This window comes from Herpailurus yagouaroundi, unplaced genomic scaffold, assembly GCF_014898765.1.
Source record: "Herpailurus yagouaroundi ecotype Mexico unplaced genomic scaffold, PumYag 100, whole genome shotgun sequence".
NCBI classification, from domain to species: domain Eukaryota; kingdom Metazoa; phylum Chordata; class Mammalia; order Carnivora; family Felidae; genus Herpailurus; species Herpailurus yagouaroundi.
In genome coordinates, this window is record NW_024412391.1 from 6,067,544 (window position 1) to 6,087,620 (window position 20,077).

The following is a 20,077-nucleotide window of genomic DNA, read 5'->3' on the forward strand; positions in this document are numbered from 1 at the left end:
CATCTCTCCAGGGACGGAGAGGGATGAAGCTCTGGGAAGAATGCCCAAATCACACATCTTGAATACCAGAAATATGTACGTGCCAGGACAGAGACGTCCTCACTTTGCAAGCCACGTGCACTGCATTCTGAGTTTATTCTGGGAGAGAGTTGCTCTGGGGATCAGAGGGTAGAAGGGAAGGGGGCTGGGAGAGGGTGCAAACCATAACTGGGGGAACAGGTGAACAGGGAGAGAAAAGGCCAGTGGGTGGCCAGAAGGAAACCAGGAACAGAAACCGTGAGCTGCAGGCGTGGGCTCCCAGCTTTCTCCCTGAGGCAGGCTCTCTGGCCGGTAGACAGATTGCAGGATAAGGGATCCTGGCCCCATCTTGGTTTATAGGGCAGGCTGCCTGTCTCCCTGCCACTCCCTCCCTTAGCCTTAATCCCCAAATGCGATTGGGATCAGAATGTCTCTGATACTCCTGTTATCTCCTCCCTGGATTCCTGCTCCTCAAGGTCATTGCGTCCCAAGGCTCCTCCTCTGGTCTTGGCCCTGCTCCCATCCTGGGCCAAGGTAAACCTCTTCCTTCCAGATGACTGCCAGCAATCTCCCCTCTCTCAGAAAAGGCATGGGAAACGGGTTTTCTTCTCCCACTGCACCCCAGTTCCAACTCAGGTGCTCACAGAGCCTGCCAACCACCCCAGCTGGGTCCATACCAGCTTTGATGAACTTAATTGATACTAAAAAGAACATGCATGTCCCAGACGGAGGCGTAAGTAGATGCCCCAGCTCCTACCCACTTCCGAGCTGACTTCCTGTGTGATGTGTGGTCTAATTTCTGTGCTGGCAGATGCCCGCTGGACGCATGTCCTTGTTAATTTTTCAGAGCCTCTCCATTGCCTGATGCAGGAAGGACGCTGGGGGTCAGTGAGGTGATTTCTGGCTCAGGCCCAGCTGTGTCATAGCTTGGGCAGAAAGAACTCTGGAAATAGAGTGAGATGTGGGTCCCCTCCCTAAGAAGCAACCAGTAGATGATAACCCCTTCCACCAGGGCCAGCCACGGTGGGGAAGGCATGGCAGGTGGCTGGGTGCCTTGTGGGTGTCTGTAACCTAAGCAAATAATGGAACGGGCACTGGCCTGGGGGCAGAGCCCCCGTGTTCTTGTGTTAGCTCTGCCTCTGACTGGATGGGGGGTCAGGCACTCCTCATGTTACCTCTTGGTATTTCCCTTTCCTCATTGAAAATTAAGTGGATTGCAATCCTTGAAAAATTAAGTGCATCTAAAATTCCTTTTCACTAAAATTCCTTTTTCTAAAATTCATTGCCTGGCAGTAGTGTCTATTTCTCAGTAAATCTGGTGTCCTAATATTCTAACACTCCTTCTGTGTCTTTATTGCCTGAATACCAAAGCTCCCTAGTGGAGAGTCAACTAAATGTGACTTCTCTGGCAGGCAATTCATGGAAGGAAGGGAAAACACCAAACATCCCAAAGGCCAGTTTACATTTATCCCCCTATCTCTCCCTCTTCTTTCCTTCCTCTCCTCCTCCTCCCTGCTGCTCCCCAGGAATGTGCAGAAACTCAAGACTGCCTCAGACTCACCCATCTGGAAAGCTGATTATGGTTCCTTCACCTCTATGTGTCCTTCCAGGGATTAGTAGCAAAGACTCCTCCGGGAGATGGAAATCGTAGCCTTCCCCAAACACCCCCTCAAAAACTTCTCTCCTTCCTCTGCTGCATGTAATCAGTCCTGCCCCCACCCCCGGCTATGCACCAATTCCAGATATAGAAAAATGCCCATAAAAACTGGGTTGGGGGACAGGTGCCAGAGGGCAGGGTGCTCAGTAAGGACATCCAAGGATATAGGGATGGGGCAGAGGTGCAGAAAGGGAGAAAGAAAGGTGAGGGAGGAGAGACAGGGAGAAACCCAACCCCCTTGATTCTGTAGGGTCCCCACTGGCAGGGCCCTCGCATGGGGTCGGGGTGGAAGAGTCTAAATGACCCACTCCTGAGATTTTCATGTTAGGTCTCTGCTCCAGGGCAAGAGCAATCTGCTCTGTACCCTCTCTGACCACCTCACACCTCATAACCTCCAGGGTTATGTAAGTGGCACCACTTGGAATCCAGGGGATAATCAGATCAGAAGAGCCCCAGTCTGTCCCTCCCCTGTGGCACAGTGCCAGCACAGGTAGAGGCACATATAAATCCATACTTCTTGAGTGTCCATCTGTAGGAGAGATGCTCCAGACCCCAGGAGCCATGACTTGTGCCCTTCTCTTCAGGCTTCTCCTACTTATGACTCTGGCAGCCCTCTTCCAAGGCAAACGCTTTGGCCCCACATCTCGCCTGCGTTATTCCAGGTTCCTAGATCCTTCCAATGTCATTTTCCTGCGCTGGGACTTTGACCTTGAGGCTGAGATCATCACGTTTGAGCTCCAGGTCCGGACAGCCGGCTGGGTGGGCTTGGGTGTCACAAATCGCTACACCAGAGTGGGGAGCGATCTGGTGGTTGGAGGAGTCCTGCCTGATGGCAATGTCTATTTCTCGGTAAGTCTGAGGGTGACTCCCTTCCAAGGATGAGGGTCTCTTGCTGGGTTGAGGATGACTCTGAGTCCAGGAAGGATCCAGATTTTCCAAACTTATCCAGGCACACGCCCAGAACACCAGCTGACTTCTGACCTCTCCCTGTAGAAATGGTCCACTGGAGAGTTTCAAACTAGGTCTTCCAGACTGCGTGTCCCTAAGGTGCTAAGGAGTGAAACCACTGTGCTGAGAGAGGGTCCTGCATGACTAAAAGCAGGACAATGAGGGAGAGTCAACGCTGTTTGAAGCAGTCTCCAGCCTTAGCTTCTATTAAGCTCAGTTGGGTGGACCACAACATAAAATAGTCTAATAAACACAGCAGCAGCTACCATAGTAATAGCTTAAAATTGTAATGTACTTTTGGGGCACCTGGGTGGCTCAGTCGGTTGGACGTCCGACTTCGGCTCAGGTCACGATCTCACAGTCTGTGAGTTCAAGCCCCGCGTCGGGCTCTGTGCTGACAGCTCAGAGCCTGGGGCCTGTTTCGGATTCTGTGTCTCCCTCTCTCTCTGACCTTCCCCCGTTCATGCTCTGTCTCAAAAATGAATAAATGTTAAAAAAAAATTGTAACGTACTTTTGATTAACCAGGCATTGTTCCACAATCTTTGCTTGTTAAACCTCACAGCCTCACTATGAGGTGGGTGATTATGACCCTATTTTACAGATGAAGAAGCAACTCACCCATCTCCCAACTTCACCCATCTGAACTGCATTTGTATGGGGAAGGGTCAATGTTATGAGCCACAAGAGAGGACAGATAGCATTGAGAGTCCAGAGGGTATGTGACTTTTCACGGGCTAGAGATGCAGGAACACTAGGATTTATGGACTTGCGATTTGGAACGGGAGAAGTAAATCAGGGTCAGCTGGCGAAATTCCATCAGAGTTTGTTCATCCCTCTGCCTGAGGATCCGCTTTGATGCCATGCTCTGTCCCTGGAGCAAACTACAAAATGAAGAAGACCTGGGTTCTGCTAACTTAGTACCTTGGGGGAGCTAAAGGGTCACTAGCCGCTCCACAGTCATGACCACTGGAGTTTCCTGTTCTTACTCTTTGACCTTCACTGGACCCCAGGATCAGCACCTGGTGGATGAAGACACCCTGGAGGAGGACGGGAGCCAGGATGCTGAGCTGCAGGGGCTGACAGAAGACGCTGTCTACACCACCATGCGCTTCTCCAGGCCCTTCCGCTCCTGTGATGCCCACGACCAAGACATTACGGTAAAATAGGAAGGGGAGGGAAGCATTCGATTACAAGCAGCTTTTCCTTCTGGGTAGGCAGAGTCACTCCCCATCCGGAATGTGCCCGTATCTCAGGTGGCAAGCACAGTTCCCAGGGGTTCTGTCCCTCTGCGCCTTTCCAGGCACCTCCCCAGTCATGTCCCTCCCCAAATTCACAAGCCCTCTACAAGGGGATTGATTTCCCACTGATTCAGCATCCACCCCACCCTCCCCTGGCTTCCCCTATCCAAGAACCTTGCTTGATTTTACTGAACTTTAGTGTGTCACTTGTCAGATGTGGATACAAGCATTGAGAGGGAATGTGACTTGCTTTTATTTCCAGCAAGTTGGCCTCTGAGGTAGAACTAGAACCCGATGGTTTCGATCCCCAGTCTGAAGCTCCTTCCATTCCACTGTGTAGATGTGAGCAAGTGGCTTGTATCAGTCCTTGGGTGTGGGTATGGGCAAAGTGCTACTCACGGGCAGAAGCACCTCAATGCCAATCACACCCCCAGAGTGACACAATAAGGGTTCTGGCTGCCTATGGCCTGGATGACACTCTGAAGCTGGATCGGGACCGTACTTTTGTCAAGTCCATCTTCCTGCTACAAATAGTCCACCCTGATGACCTTGACGTCCCTGAGGACACCATCATCCATGACTTGGAACTCACTGATGTAAGAGCCCTCCACCCCACCCAGCCATCTCCCAGCCCCCTTCCCACTCAATCATGACCCTCCTCTTGCACCCAATACTCAGTACATTCCTTGAATTGAGATTGCTATGACTTCCCCAGTCCGCTGAGGACTGCCAAGCTGGCCTGTCCCTTCCCCGGCTTCTCTGAGAGCCTCATTTCCCAACCAGCTCAGCCTCTGTGTGTCCTTCTCCAGTTTCTCATTCCAGAGGATGACACCACATATGCCTGCACCTTCCTCCCTCTCCCCATCGTCAGCAAGAAGCATCACATCTTCAAGGTAGGGCGAACCAGATGTTGGTAAGGCAGTTGAGCAGCGCCGTGAGCACAGCCAGCTCTGGAAGGATGATGTTCAGAAAACTGCTGAGAGGAAGCTGGAGAGAAGTAGCTGGGAGCACAGGGAGGCCAGGCCAGATTTGGTGGAGGTGGTAGTTTCGTGATTTCTTGAGCCCAACACTGTTCTATTTGAGTCCCACAATGCAGCAGAGATTTTGATGAAGGTAACAAATTAGTGTTTCCGAAGGGCAAAATACAAGCCCCACATTGGGCCTAGAATTGTGCTCATAGTCCAGGAGGAAGTTCAGGCTGGGGGTCATGGCCAAGGGCTGTCAGGTCCATGAAGTCTGGCTAGAGGGAACTTCAACTTGGCCACCTGATTTCATAGTTGAGTGATTTCAAGTTTTGATCTTACAATAACTAGCAAATGTGTGGGAGCCAATTTTTTTCTTTAAGAGGCGAATCCAATCAGGCATGTGCTCAGATATTGTAGACTAGTGAGATTACTAAGGGAAAGTCAGAAGTCATGAGGATATTCTCTGCCAGACTTGGCATGTTGTGCACTCAGGGAAGGACTTTAAAAGGATGGAGGCTGAGAGAGAAATCAGACAGAGTCGGGATAAGTGATGGGTTGGGGACAAAAATACAGAGAGCAAATAGAAAAGAAAGAGAAAGAGAAGTGGGAAATGGGTATAGTTTTCTTTGGGGCAAAGGGATGGGAGAAATAGGACTTGACATAGAAGATCTTGTCTCTGATCTGCCTTCCTTCCCTCACCCAGTTTGAGCCCAAGCTGCTCAAGCACAACCAGACGATGGTGCATCACATCCTGGTTTATGCCTGTGGCAATGCCAGTGTTCTCCCCACGGGCATCAGTGACTGCTACGGGGCTGACCCTGCCTTCTCCCTCTGCTCGCAGGTCATCGTGGGCTGGGCTGTCGGGGGCACAGTGAGTCTTGTGATGAGGGAAATAGGTGGCTAAGTGTGTGCATGTTGTCAGGCTACTGGGATTGCTGGACTGATGGAAGGCCAGGAAATGGGGGAGGTCTGGGATGAGGGCCATAAAACATGGGCAGGTGCTGGTCCCTGCACCTAGCACCAAGCCCTTCCCGCTGCCAAATCTTCCTCCATCCAACAGAGTTACCAGTTTCCAGATGATGTGGGTGTCTCTATTGGGACTCCCTTAGACCCCCAGTGGATCCGATTGGAGATTCATTACAGCAATTTTCACAACGTTCCGGGTGAGCATCTGGAGCATTTATAGAAGAAGAACTGGTGTGCCTGGCTGATTCCTTGAGGTGTTGGGAAGGTGCTGCGGGATGCACGTTGGCTCCTTTTGGCCACATCCCTGCCCTGTCTTTCCTGGGCCTCTTGCTCCCACATGGTGACCAGCTCTCTTACCTTCTGTGATTCTTCCATTCTGCACCAGGTGTGTACGACTCCTCAGGCATCCGATTATACTACACGGCAAAGCTGCGCAAATACGACATGGGAGTCCTCCAGCTGGGTTTCTTCACTTTCCCCATCCACTTCATACCCCCAGGCGCGGAGTCCTTCCTGTCCTATGGGCTGTGTAAGACGGAGAAGTTTGAGGAGGTGAAGCTGGGAGGCACATCCTCCCCAAGGTTCCTTGTTTCCCGTCACAGATCTGGGCTGGTCCATGAGCACACACAGCCTGAGCCCTGGACCGGGAGAATAGCTACCTATGTTCAGGAAAACCTATAATCTGGATCATGCAAGGGAAGGAAGGAGTCAGGGCTTTGGGGCTGGGGGGTGGGGCAGGAAGAGGGTCCAGGAGGGCCCAGTAAGAACTAAAGGGGCTCGTGTCAGTCATAGGAGGAAGATGTCAAATATTAACGGGGAAAAATCAAGGAATAGGGCAAGATGAGAGTTCTTAGCAAATCAGATGTGTCTTCTCCTCCCTGACACAGATGAATGGGGTCCCAGTGCCTGACATACAGGTATATGGCTACCTGCTCCACACCCACCTGGCTGGCCGTGCTCTGCAGGCCGTGCAATACAGGTAAGGGAAGACATGGACTTGAAGCTTTCCCATCTGCATGTGGGAACAAATGTGAGAATAGTTACTTATTCTGCAGCCTAAGGTTATGCTTGGTTGGGAGTAAGGAGGAGCTAAAATTACCCATAGAATAGAGGTGACCGGAATAAAGCTGTGGAAGGAGGAGATTTTTTGTTTTACGGTAAATCTTTGCCCACAGTATGAGCACATTACACTGCTTTGTTCCCTCTAGAAATGGAACACAACTCCGAATAATCTGCAAAGATGATTTCTACGACTTCAATCTGCAGGAGACTCGAGATTTACCTTATCGAATGGAGATTAAACAGGTGGGAGCCTGCAGGGAGGTGTGACTGGAGACAGGCTGGGGAGGCGGGATCAGAGCTCATCCCTGTCAGCCAAGGGGGTTCTCAGGCAGTAGCAGTCCTTCTGTGTCTTGAAAGACACAGAATGGGTCTGAAGGGGTCCTTCATGTTTCACTCTGAATAGGGAGATGAGTTGCTGGTGGAGTGTCATTACCAGACGCTGGACCGGGACTCCTTGACTTTTGTGAGTACCTCCCTCCCCACCATGGTCAAGGACAGTAGCCTCAGAATAGACCCCACCCCTGGCCTTGGCTGTTAAGTGACTGATTGTTCCAGCTGAAGCCCCTTTCTTCCTCCAATGATATTATTTACATGGGGCTTTTCATGCTCTCACATCACAGTGATTTTAAGATGGGTACAAGGATTCCCTATTATCTGGTGTCAATGACCCACTAAGACAATGGACATACAGCATGTTATAGCGACCAAGAGCTTGGTCTCTTTGCCTGGGTTTGAATGCCAACACAACTATTAGTAGTTTTCTAACCTTACGCAAGTTATTCAATCTCTTTGTGCCTCAGTTTCTTAATTCATATAAGAACTAACAATACTATCTAATAATATTGTTGTGAGAGTCGATTAACATATGTAAAACAATGGGGCACCCGGGTGGCTCAGTCGGCTAAGTGTCCGACTTCGCCTTGGTCATGATTTCACAGTTCATGGGTTTGAGCCCCATGTCGGGCTTTGTGCTGACAGCTCAGAGCCTGGATTCTGCTTTGGATTCTGAGGCTCCCTCTCTCTCTGCTCCTCCCCACTCATACTCTGCCTCTCTCTGCCTCAAAATAAATAAAAATTAAAAAAATAAATAAAACATCTAGATCATTGCCTGACTTATAGTAGATGTTCAATTAGACTTAGCTATTATTCTTTTTTTCTTAAGGTTTTTAAAATTTTATTTATTGAGAGAAAGAGAGAGAGAGAAAGAGAGGAGGTGGAGGGGCACCGAGAGAGAGAAGGAGACAGAGAATCCCAAGCAGGCCCTGAGCCGTCAGCACAGAGCCCAACAGGGGTCTCGAACCCATGAACCGTGAGACCAGAGCCAAAATCAAGATCAGCTGCCTAACCAACTGAGCCACCCAGGCACCCTATGAGTTAGCTATTGTTCTTATGGTCACAAGGAAACCCAGCCATTTGTACATCAAGAGTAGTTTCAGTGTTTATAGGATTCCTAAGGGGTTGTGTGCTATTGAGGAAGAAACTATAGCCATATATACTATGATGCAAAGTAGAAAGTAATATATACTGTAAGAGACAGATGGGGAAAATGCACTAGGGGCTTCACAGGGAAAAACCATAAGGTCCTACTACAGTGAACTGAACATGTGATATATTTGAATGGGTCTTGCTTTAGACACATAGAGATGGAGAGCTCAGAAGGGAGTGGCTTTTTTTGGGAAACTCAGTATCTTCTCTCATCTTCTCAACCATCTTCTCAAACCAGAGCAGTGGCTGTGGAAATGTAGTGGATAGGGCAGATATATGGCATATTTCTTTGAAAATAACATCAATGAATGCCCACCAATCAGAAAAGGAAAGGGTAGCTAAGAAGTAGTAATTAACACTCAGTGAGCTCGTTGCAGGCTAAGGGAAAAGGAAAACAGAATCATTGGTAGAATGACACATAACCTATTTTCTGCCTGCCTTGTTCCCTTCTCTCTGCTTGCCTTTGTATCTTTCTGTTCCATTTCTGGCTCTCTTTTCTTCTCCAGGGGGGTCCCAGCACCATTAATGAGATGTGCCTCATCTTCCTCTTCTACTATCCCCGAAACAACATCTCCAGCTGCATGGGGTACCCTGACATCATCCACGTGGCCCATGAGCTGGGGGAGGAGGTATCAGAGTGAGTCATCCTGGAAGATAAGACCTTCAGTTGTGTGTGGGAGGGGTCTTGGGGAGGACGAGGAAGGAGGAAAAAGAAGACCACATACTACCCCCTACACTAGTGAGTTAGGATTCTTCAGCAGGCTCCCTGGTTAGCCCCTGCCTTCTTAATGCCTGCTTCTGTCAGCGTCTGACTCTTGAAGCTCTGATGGAAGATAGAAGATTTTTCCATATTAGTGAGGTCATTCAGAAAAGCAGATAAGAACTGACCTCTAAAAGTTAGATCACTTATGTACAAATTCTTTGCCTTTTTCTCATGCGCTACCTGACAGTCAAAGACTGTTTACTTTCAAGTAGTGACCCCTAATTATTTAGGGGTAAGGGTTGTCTCTGAGATTCTAATGAAAGTTCTGATCATCCTTTCCAAGGAAAATGCACATCTGTGCAGACACACACATTTCACATACTATTTCAGGGCATTTATAGGTTCCCTGAAGTCACTCCATCGACTTTCTTGAACTTCATGGCCCTCAGATTAAGAACCACTTTTTAAAGAGTCAAGAGTTTCTCTTTTTCACTTAAAAAATGCTCATCTCTGAGTTTTGATATTTTTCCTTCTGCCAAATTCATCGTGGTCATATTAAATCATGAGGCATTCTTTTTGGTTTATGCTGACCTAGAAATTATGCTAACAAAAGTGAGGCTATTTTGTCAAAGCTTTAAGTTGACCCTATCTTATTGTGTGTTCCCCTTGCCCATGGCAGTTCCATGGAGGGCATGATGGCCATGAACAATGTTGAATGGACCCCAGAGAACATTAAGAAGGCTGAGAAAGCCTGCAAGGAGGCCCAGCAGACAGTGATAATAAAGACCATTGATGTGAGTGTTCCAAGAGACACCACCCTCTCAGGGTTAGGGATGGAGGGGGGTGGAATGGTGTTGGACAAAGCCAGGAAAAGAAAGAAGGAGGTAGGTGAATGGCAGTGGTAAGAACACTGGGTCAGGGAAGCAAGGGCTGGGGAGCAGAGAGATGGGCTGGTGCTGTTCTGGATTGTGGGGTTGTTGGAATATCCCAGTTGGTTTGTGAGGCTGCAAGGACTGGGGATCACTAAGTAAGTGCAGAAGAAAGGAAATGAGGGTGGGAGAAGCTTCTGCCCTTACCCATTTCCCCCCATTTTCCTTCTCCTACAGGAGGTAGTGGAAAACACAACAGGCTGGATTCCAGAAATTATCCGTGCTCCTCGGGGACCCTGCTTGGAGTCCTCCGGAGGCAAAGTGGAGCCCCAGGACAAAACCCCTGCAGGCTTCAGGGCTGCACCAATTGCCCTCTCAGGCTCCAGCACTGCTACCCTGAGGTGCCTCCCTCTGGCTGCCCTCTTATTTGGGCAGGGGGCTCTTTCTTGGCTTCTTGCCACCCTGCAGGTTGGAGTCTGATACTATCTCCTTATGTCAAATACTCAGGTTCCTCTCTGCTCAGCCCTCCCCTTATTACCAAATACAAAAATTCTGCTTTGCTTGGGCTCTCCAAAGCCCCCCATCTGTTGCCCCTTCCCATGACCCAGGCCTGAGGACATCGTGGGCCTGGGGATTGCACTTATTCTGTAAAGACTCTTCCATGCCTAGGGATACAATTCATCCTTTTGGGGACCAAAAAGGTCCATATTTGAGACCATATGTTTTCTGACAAAGTAAGGATTCAAGGTTGGGTGTGCACCACTCTCTGAGAAGTTTGATGCTCCAGCTTACCCAAGGGGATACCATTTGGGGAGGTGGGAGCTTGAATGCAGAGGGAGAGCCCTGTAAACCCTCCTCTACCCATGCTGACCCTAAAGAGGGCTCCTGTTTCTCTTTTCTTATGGCATTTTTTGCCTCACCTTCCCTATGAGTCAGAGGCAGGAAGCCACATGTATGATTGGTGGGAAAGGGAGAGGCTCTGTTTATAAGGGACAAAACTCAAGACATCAGATTAAATAGAACTGAACTTGCTTCCTGTTGCCATCTCCTTCCTTTGAGATTTTGGTCCAGGAGAGGCAGCTGGGAGGTCTCTTGAATGGCTCAGTATAAAGCACCTGGAGGACATTTAAGGACCTGGTTGTCCCAAATGCAACATCTAATGCAGTCCTTGCTCTCCTCGCTTGTGCCTCTATTATCAGTTGATCTTTATCCCACCAAATGTCACATTGTCAACACTCAGATTGCTAGGTGTCAAGAGCCTAACTAACCAGGAAGGCTGAATTTGGCTCTGAAAAGAGGTCAAGGCCAATGAGGAGAGGAGTAGTCCTTAGCTCTGGAGCCCAGGGCATGTCAAAAAGGTTCACATGGACACAGAAGGGAGTAGGCACAAATGGTTTGTGGAGTCAGACTGCAATTTGGAACCACAGTTGACAGGAAAGGTTTATTGGTGGTGGCTGCTCTGAGCTTCTGGGGACATTTCTGTCTTCTAAGCTTAAGAATAATCTCTGTAGAGCCGTGTCCTTTGAGATTTAAAGTCACCATGCTACAATAGGAATTGCCTTGTTCTTTGTTCATGTGCTCTGGAAGGGACCCCTACTCTGGCTATCCCAGTGTGTTTAGAGGGATCTTAATCCCTGAGAAACCAGGGATCTGGCCTGCATAAATTGTTGACTACTGCTCGAAGAGCCAAGTCTTGATCTCACATTATAGCCCTGCTTCCTGGCACAGCAACCTCTGGGATTGGTGAGGTGTATGCGCGATAACGAGCCCGTTACCTTTACTGTCACTTCTTCTGGAGAATTCTGGAGGCTCCATCCTAAGGTTATGCAGAATATTCAGTGTTCACATTCTGTTCCTGCAATCTCAGTACTGGACATTTTCAATGCTTGGGGTCACTTCTGGGCCTCATGATGTGTGAGCAGAGGGAGTTGGTGTCCTTAAATCAAAAAGAATTGTCAAAGTTTATGATTATGGAAAAAACTAGGCTCACCAGAAGCAGAGGGCTGTGTGAGTTCACTGTTGAGTATCTCTGTGGTCCCACCATCCAAGGGAAATGAAGGATTTCCTTTTGATTCTAAAACATGGTTGATGCCATTTGGTAGCTGTGTGAAGTACACAAATGACTTGCCACAGCATGAGGGAACACACAGATAAAGATGAGGTATAGATAAAAACACAGAACAACTAGGCCACTTTTCTCCTTGTTTTGTCAAATCTGACATTTCTATTCCAATCTGTATTACTCCAAGGCTCCCAAGCAAATTCTTTCAACCCCAATCTTCTAGGTTAAAACAAAAACCAAGCACCGCTTCTGGCTGGGTTTCAGAAGCCAACTCTCAGGTCTACTTTGACAGGTTCAAGCCAGCTGGGCAACTACCCCAACGTTCTGAGCCAGAATCTCCCACTGGCTCCCTTTGCCCAGCTCGTGGCCCAGTGCAGTTCCCAGGCACCTCTGCTTTCTTTTGTGCTTCTTTGAATTTCTTGTTCCTATTTAGCCTTCCTTCTTTTGTTTTACTTTTCTCCCCATCTCCTGACTTCAGCATTTTGTGATCATGCACATATTCCCTGAGCACCATCTGTGTGCTTGACATCAGGTTAGAACAGGAGCTACTGAAATGAATGGAAAATGGGAAAGGCACCCTCTCTGCCCTTTTGGGTCTGTTCTTAAGTTTCTACAAGCATCTCAATGGCCATTTTCCCCGTGGGCTCAACTATCCACCTCTGACCTTTCCCCAGTGCCACTGAGCATTCCTCCCCCAAGTGCTGGGCTCCAGCACTACAGAGAATGATTTCTATAGTTAAAAGGGATGCATTCCATTATATATATTATATATATTATAGTTAAATCTATAGTTATAGATTATAGTTATAGTTATAACTATATTATAACTATAGTTATACTTATAACTATAGTTATATCTATAGTTAAAAGGGATGCATTCCATTATACATATTATATATATATAATATATATATATATATATTCCATTATATATTAGAGCGCTTGGACCAATATTTCTGGAGAAATGTTTTAAAACCTTCATACTTAGGGTAGGGACTTGATTAGATACATCAAGGCTTTTTTCCAATCCATGTGCTTTGTGACTGCAGTTTGTTGATGGTCTAATGACACACTGTAGGAGGAAAGATGCTCTGCACTGAGGTGGAAAGGGAAAGACCCCAACTTTCTCAACATTGCGTCACTTGGGCCTGTCATCCCTCATCCCTGAGGGGTCTCTAAGGTCAGGTCAGACCTCCTTTTCCACCTCACCTCTACTCAAAACCCCATATTAAATGTGGAGAGTAAATAAGAATTTATTCCCTCATTATTTTTTTCTGTGGTTTTGTGAGGAGAGGAGGAACCATAGGTTAATGTTTACAGTGGCTCTGGTCTTTCTTGTTGAATATTTTGATACAATTTCTAATTAATAGAAAAGTTGAAAGAATTCTCCTATATCTTTTACCTGGCATTATCCATTGCCTATATTTTATCACATTCTTTGCTCCTTCTTCCCTTCTCTTCTCTCCTTTTCCCTCTTTCTCCTTCTTCCTCTTTCTCCTCCCTTCTTCTCTTTGCCCCTCTCTGTCTCTCTCTCTCCTTTGGGAAACTGATCACTGAGTTTCTTTTTCCTGTTGGCTAGAATTCTCATTAGTGTCCAAATTCCTGGTACTTCTGAGTCAGCTGAGACTGAACAGGAAATCTCCCCCACCTCACTACTCCACTAACACAGTGGCTCCCAGTCTTGACTCTATATTAGAATTAACTGGGTGATGGGCATGGAGTCCAGGCATTAGTCAATTATGGAACTCTCCAGGTGTTTCCAATATGGATCTAAGACTGAGGACCCCTGAAGTAGTTAAACTGCCCTTGATTTGTCCATTTCTTGGACAGGCAGGAATCATATTCCAGCTTTATACACTTAAGCCATTGCACAGGCACTCACCGATCAGAGTGGCCCCGTAAAGAAGGGCACTGGAAGCCCCCTGATTTCTAGGAGTTAGAGTTTTCATTGCTGGATTGTTAGACTATGTGGGGATCTCAGAATAGGGGCACATTTAGCGGGGCTCTGGGAAGTGGCAATTTACCAAGAGTTACTCAAAAAATAAATAGTAAAGAAAGAAGAGCCTTTATAATACCAAGTAACAAATGTAGAAGGAATGTTAAAGAATATCACCATTTGAGGGGTGCCTGGGTGGCTCAGTCGGTTTAGAGTCCGACTCTTGATTTTGGCTCGGGTCACAATCTCACACTTTGTGGGATTGAGCCCCACACTGGGCTCTGAGCTGACAGCGCAGAGCCTGCTTGGGATTCTCTCTCTCTTTCTCTCTCTGCCCCTCCCCCACTCCCACTCTCTCTCTCTCTCTCAAAATAAACATTTATTTACTTTGTAATTTATTTTATTATCTCAAAATATATAAACATTAAAAAAAAGAACATCATCACTTGACAAACTCATAGTAGTAATTGATTCAGGCCAGACTCATCAACAGGTGGCCAAACATATAAAAGAGGAAGCAGATAGCCATATAGCCTCAAAGTATCTCCTTACAATATATTTATTATTTACTATGAGAAAAAAAAGCAACTACTGTGGAGAAACCTGGCAGACACAACCTCAGCCAAAGTAACATTGCCAGTAATGGACAAATAGGCATCCCATACTTCCTGATATGTGCACCAAGAGGGACACAGCATCACTTCTGTGTTATTTCTGCCTCAAATGTACAACATCATTGCAAGCACACGAAATATTAGACAAACCTAAAATGAGGGATATTCTACAAAGAGCTGGTGTGTTATCTTTAAAATGTCAAAATCATGAATGAAAAAGAGGGACTGAGGAATAGTTTCAGCATGGAGACACTTAAGCAGCAAACAAAAATCCAATGAAACAGGCCAATGCAACATGCAATATGCACTCCTGGGCCAAATTCTTTACTGTTGCTGTTGTCATCGTTGTTGTTTTGTTTTGTTCTTAAAAAGCATTATTGGGATGATTGGTGAAATTTTACTGGTGTCTGTGCATTAGGTGTTAGTATTACAGGAACGTTAATTTCATGATTTGGCTGGTTGTATTGTGGTTATGTAAGGATATGTTCCTGTGTTTTAGGAAATACGCACTAAAGCATTTTGTTCCGATGAGACATCTTGTTTACAAACTCTCAAATTCTATACATGTGTGTGAGAAAGAGGGAAAGGAAGACAGAGAGAAAGTAGATATGGTAAATAATTCATAATCTAAGGAGAATGTTTGGGAAATCTGGGTGAAGATTACACTGGAGTTATTCATATTGTTCTTGCAGCTTTTCTCCAAACTCATTTCAAAATTAGGGAGTCAATTTAAAACAAGAAACCAGCCCAAGAACTATAGAGAGACAGCATGAAATATCAAGGAAATGTTACAAATGAACAAACAAACAAACAGCACATAGAGAGTAACCTGGAAAAAAAATCAATTTAGAAAAGTGTCAAGTTTTTTCTAAACAAGAGTTTTTGGCTACTCTGAGCAGAGAACTTCCAGCCTGCAAGCTATAGTATTTGTTTGGATTAATTACAGCTATTGTGCATAACACAACAAATAATAAGTGAGTAATAACACATGTTTCTTGGAGCTGCAAATCACTAGAATTTTATAGACAATTATTTAAATAGCCAGAAAAGGGTGGCATTTAAATAAAAATAAGCAGGACTTTTCATAAAACTACAGGTCATGAGAGTGATGTTTGAGAAATAAGGAGCTCTGACCTAGGTGATTAATAGGAAAATAGTAGCCACCATCAAAAAAAAAATGGAAGGTTATCGTAGACATGGTTTAGGATGTGAAATTAAAGCTCATGAAATCATCTCTGAGGAGCCAAAATTCATCTTTGTACCAGGAAAAATGTTTTAAAAATTAATACTGCCCAATAATTGAATGGGAAACCCTTCAAGAAAGTATTTAGTCAGATGCTCATGAAGACTGGAAAGATACGGTTTAGAGGAAATTTTAGGATGTAACAGTTTTAAACTACATAATCCCTAAAGTCTGTTCCAACTCAGGTGTGCTTTCATTTGGACATATATTGGGAAATAAGCTTGTGTTACATCCATAACATAGCCTGTCATCTATATTATCAACTCTGTATCTGACTAACCATCTATTTAAATAATCCAATAAAAGACTAAATTTTCCTCAAGCTGGAATTAGAAATATATATCTTCATAAAGGTCATAGGATATGTTATAATTATAAATTTTAATTTACCAGAAAGAAAAATATAATCTTGTCTAAATTGCAATAGCCAAAGTATGGAAAGAGCCCAAATGTCCACCGATGGATGAATGGATAAAGAAGATGTGGTGTATATATACAATGGAGTATTACTCGGCAATCAAAAAGAATGAAATCTTGCCATTTGCAGCAACGTGGATGGAACTAGAGGGTATTGTGCTAAGTGAAATTAGTCAGTCAGAGAAAGACAAATATCATATGACTTCGCTTATATGTGGAATTTAAAATACAAAGAAGATGAACATAGGGGAAGGGAAACAAAAATGATATAAAAACATGGAGGGGGACAAAACATAAGAGACTCTCAAATACAGAGAACAAACTGAGGGTTGCTGGAGACACTGTGGGTGGAGGGATGGGCTAAATGGGCAAGGGGCATTAAGGAGGACACTTGTTTGGATGAGCACTGGGTGTTATACACAGGGGATGAATCACTGGAATCTACTCCTAATAATCATTATTTCACTATATGGTAACTAACTTGGATGCAAATTAAAAATAAATTTAAAAACTAAGAATACAGATGCTTTATAAAATGCAAAAAATAATCTTATCTAATTTGAAATTAGAATATTTTGTATTATTCTTGAAATTAACATATGATAACACTTCCAGCTGTGGGTAAAAGCAGTTTCCCAAAGATCTCTAAACATCTTGTGCCCAAATGAATCAGTGTCTGTCCGGTTTGAGATCACCTTCTCTGAGGTTTTTCCATCACCAGGTGCCATCAAAGTGCCTCCAGCTATGGAGAATTGTTTCTTCTCCTCCCAGCACGCTGCCAACCCCATCTCACCTCGCATCCCATTCACTGTGGTGCGACTGTAAAAATGTGTATTCTTTATTTCAATGAACAGCTCAACATTTATATCCTATTTAGACAAAACCTAAGTGAATAGAAGTATAAGCACATGCAGATAAGTTGAGAGACAATGATCACCCTGTCCACACCTCAGTGCAGAGACTAAACATAAGTCATTTTGGGGAAAACATCGTGCAACTCAATATCTCACTGCCAGAATAGGAGATAAACCAAAGCCTCTCCAAGCAATAGTGCTCACATTTATTCAGTGAATCACCATCAAATAACAGTGCTCTTTGAAGAGCCTGAAGAAACACTGATATGTTAAAGTTCATTATACAAACCAGAGAAAATTTTACCAGCAGAAAATATGATGTTTGCTATGTAAGATAACGTGCATGAAAATACACGCACACGCACACGCACACACACACACACACAAGATACACATACACACTGCACATGAACTCTACTGGCAATTTCAAAAGTTTTCTTGTCTGGTTTTGTTCATATATTTTGTTCTTTCTAGAGGGAAACATATGAATAGCAGCAAGTATAAAAAGTTTAAGAAAAATATAGAAAAATAACATAAAACTGGGATAGTTGCATCTATTTATTTTATAAAGTGAGGAAAAGATGGGCATTATTTAATTTAGCAGTGAAGCATTTGAAAAAAGAGACTCAGAATAGCCTTATTACAAAGTACCAGCTCAAAGGAAAAACTGCTATGTATCAGGAAGATACATAGGGGAAGAAGAACAGAAAAGTGTAAATAGACATAAGGACACTCAGTGGACTAACAATAAAATTTGTATGGCATTCTACAGACTGAAAATGCATTTCCATGTACATTGCAGTTCTGATGTTTCCTCCATCTTATAGATGAGGAAACTGAGGCAAGGGAAGACATGTCGACCTATAGCCATAGTCGCTGCAGCAACCTCGTAGCAGGTGGTGTTCTTAGAGCTGGCCCAATGGGGTGTATCATCCATGTTAGGGTCTGACAGAAGCACAGGGTCCAGCTAAGCTCAAGACCCAGAAGGAGCAAACTGACACTTGCTTTTATCTCTTCTCTTTCCAGGTGTTCTCAACTTGGTTCCAGGATCATATCTTGTGCCTAGACTCTCAAGCTCCAGTTCTCAAGTTCCTTCAAACTTCTGAAGTCCAGGTTTCCTTTTTCCTGTTCTGTTTGTTGTTGTTTTGTTGTTGTTGCTCTTTTTTTCAGGAGTACTTACCTTTACAAGATCCCAAATTTTCACTTATGGTTGATTTCTATACAAAGGGAATGAATTTTAGTAACTAAAGAACAATGGTTGTTTCAACAAATTTATCTTCGGTTTTCCAAATCCCAAGTGTTTTAGGTGAAGCCTTTGGCCAACTAATCTGCTTCAGTGTGGTGGGTTGGCAGCAGGACTCCCATGTGTCTTAGGACACAGAGCACTTTGTCCCATATCAGGGTTTGTGGTGCCCACCAGATAAGTGCACTGAAGCTCCCTTGGTCAAGAAACAAGTGAGGGAGTCTATGACCAAGGCCATTAGTACAGTTTGGAATTATGAGTTTTGTTTTGTTTGGAGTTGAAAGATCAAATTAAGAGGCATACATACCCTGGTAGAAGATCTATCAACTGTATTCAGAAGGCCACAGCTTGTGGGAAGACTTCAAAAGGCAAATGCAACTAACTGAGGAATCTGTGCCCCTCATGTGGAACTCTGTCAGGCCAGCCAGACAACAGTACAGGTGTGGTGCTAGATCAGAAGGCTACACAGATAGGTGTGCAGTAGGGGGTAGACATTCATGTGTGGTTAGAACCTCAAGTCGCAGATGCTGGAGTTTTTGAGTGCTGGGGAAGTTCAATGTATTTGACCTGGACCCGAGAGTGGATCCAGGCCATTGTGGCCTTATGGAAGTGATCCTCAAACTCTTTGGTCTCACAACCCCTTTATGTTCAAATTTAATGAAGACCTTATGCTTGGTTTAGGTGGCTTATATTTGCTAACATGTACTGCACTTGAAATTAAAATTGAGTCATTTGTAAAATACTTTGTGAAATATTTATTTTTTCATCCATCAAGAATACAATGTATCAATTACATGTTAACATAAATAATGCATTTTTATGAAAAACAGCTATATTTCAAAGCATAAAATAGTGAAAAGAATGATATTTTGTAAATCTGTTTAATGTCTATCTTAATCGAGACAGCTAGATTCTTGTGTCGGTTTCTATATTCATCTACTGTGACAGCACACAGCATAAAGTCTCTGGAAAATGCCACTGTATATTAACAGAGAATGAGAGTGAAAAAGGAAATTAATGGTGTAGTATTATGAAGATAGATTTGGCCTTGTGAACCCCAGAAAGAGTTCTGTGGCCTCCCATGGGCACCCAAACTACATTTTGAGAATACTGTCTAGGGTTAAGCCTTCAATAGCATTCAACTGGCCATATTCAGTTATGACTATGAGTCTCTTTATGGGGTCTGGCTAATCTAAGAAAGTAACAGACCAAGGGAAAAATAGTAAATTTGGATATGAAAGACCAAGAACATGCTGAAAGTCCTAACACAGAGGAAGAGTCTTCATGGTGGAATAATAATGGAAAAGCTGGTAGGTAAGAGAAAAAGTAAACAAGAACTCTGACCCCAGGGCAGAGACTATCTCTCCTATGCCATATCTTTAAGTATCCATCTCCATCTGCGTGATTTCTGGTCTACAGAAGAGTTAGAGACTTGTAAGTGAATCCAGCCATTCAGGGTAACATCAAGGGCCTAAAATGATCTCCTAAGATGAACTGTAATTACCTGGAAGTACTTTTAATATCTGCACATAAAAGTACTTCTCAAATTTGTAGTAAGACTATCAGTAGCACTTATGGAAGTAGTGGTTGCAAAGTTTAGGAAGTTATGTTTTTAACATCTATAATCACAATTTTATTTCCTATAGTAGTAAAAGTAATCATATTTTTTTTTAATTTTTTTTAACGTTTATTTATTTTTGAGACAGAGAGAGACAGAGCATGAACGGGGGAGGGGCAGAGAGAGAGGGAGACAGAATCGGAAGCAGGCTCCAGGCTCTGAGCCATCAGCCCAGAGC

The 20,077-nt window shown here is 44.7% G+C and overlaps 1 protein-coding gene across 1 annotated transcript; it reads left to right on the forward strand.

Annotated features, from left to right (window-relative positions):
* Nucleotides 1-2,236: 2,236 nt before the first annotated feature.
* Nucleotides 2,237-10,510, forward strand: LOC121028058 (putative DBH-like monooxygenase protein 2). Its single transcript, XM_040471611.1, has 13 exons — nt 2,237-2,524; nt 3,635-3,781; nt 4,297-4,458; nt 4,672-4,755; nt 5,531-5,698; nt 5,888-5,990; nt 6,179-6,345; nt 6,681-6,772; nt 7,002-7,098; nt 7,259-7,318; nt 8,847-8,977; nt 9,723-9,837; nt 10,150-10,510. The coding sequence occupies exons 1-13, from the start codon at nt 2,237-2,239 to the stop codon at nt 10,390-10,392; spliced, it is 1,857 nt and encodes a 618-aa protein (XP_040327545.1). The 3' UTR covers nt 10,393-10,510.
* Nucleotides 10,511-20,077: the final 9,567 nt, after the last annotated feature.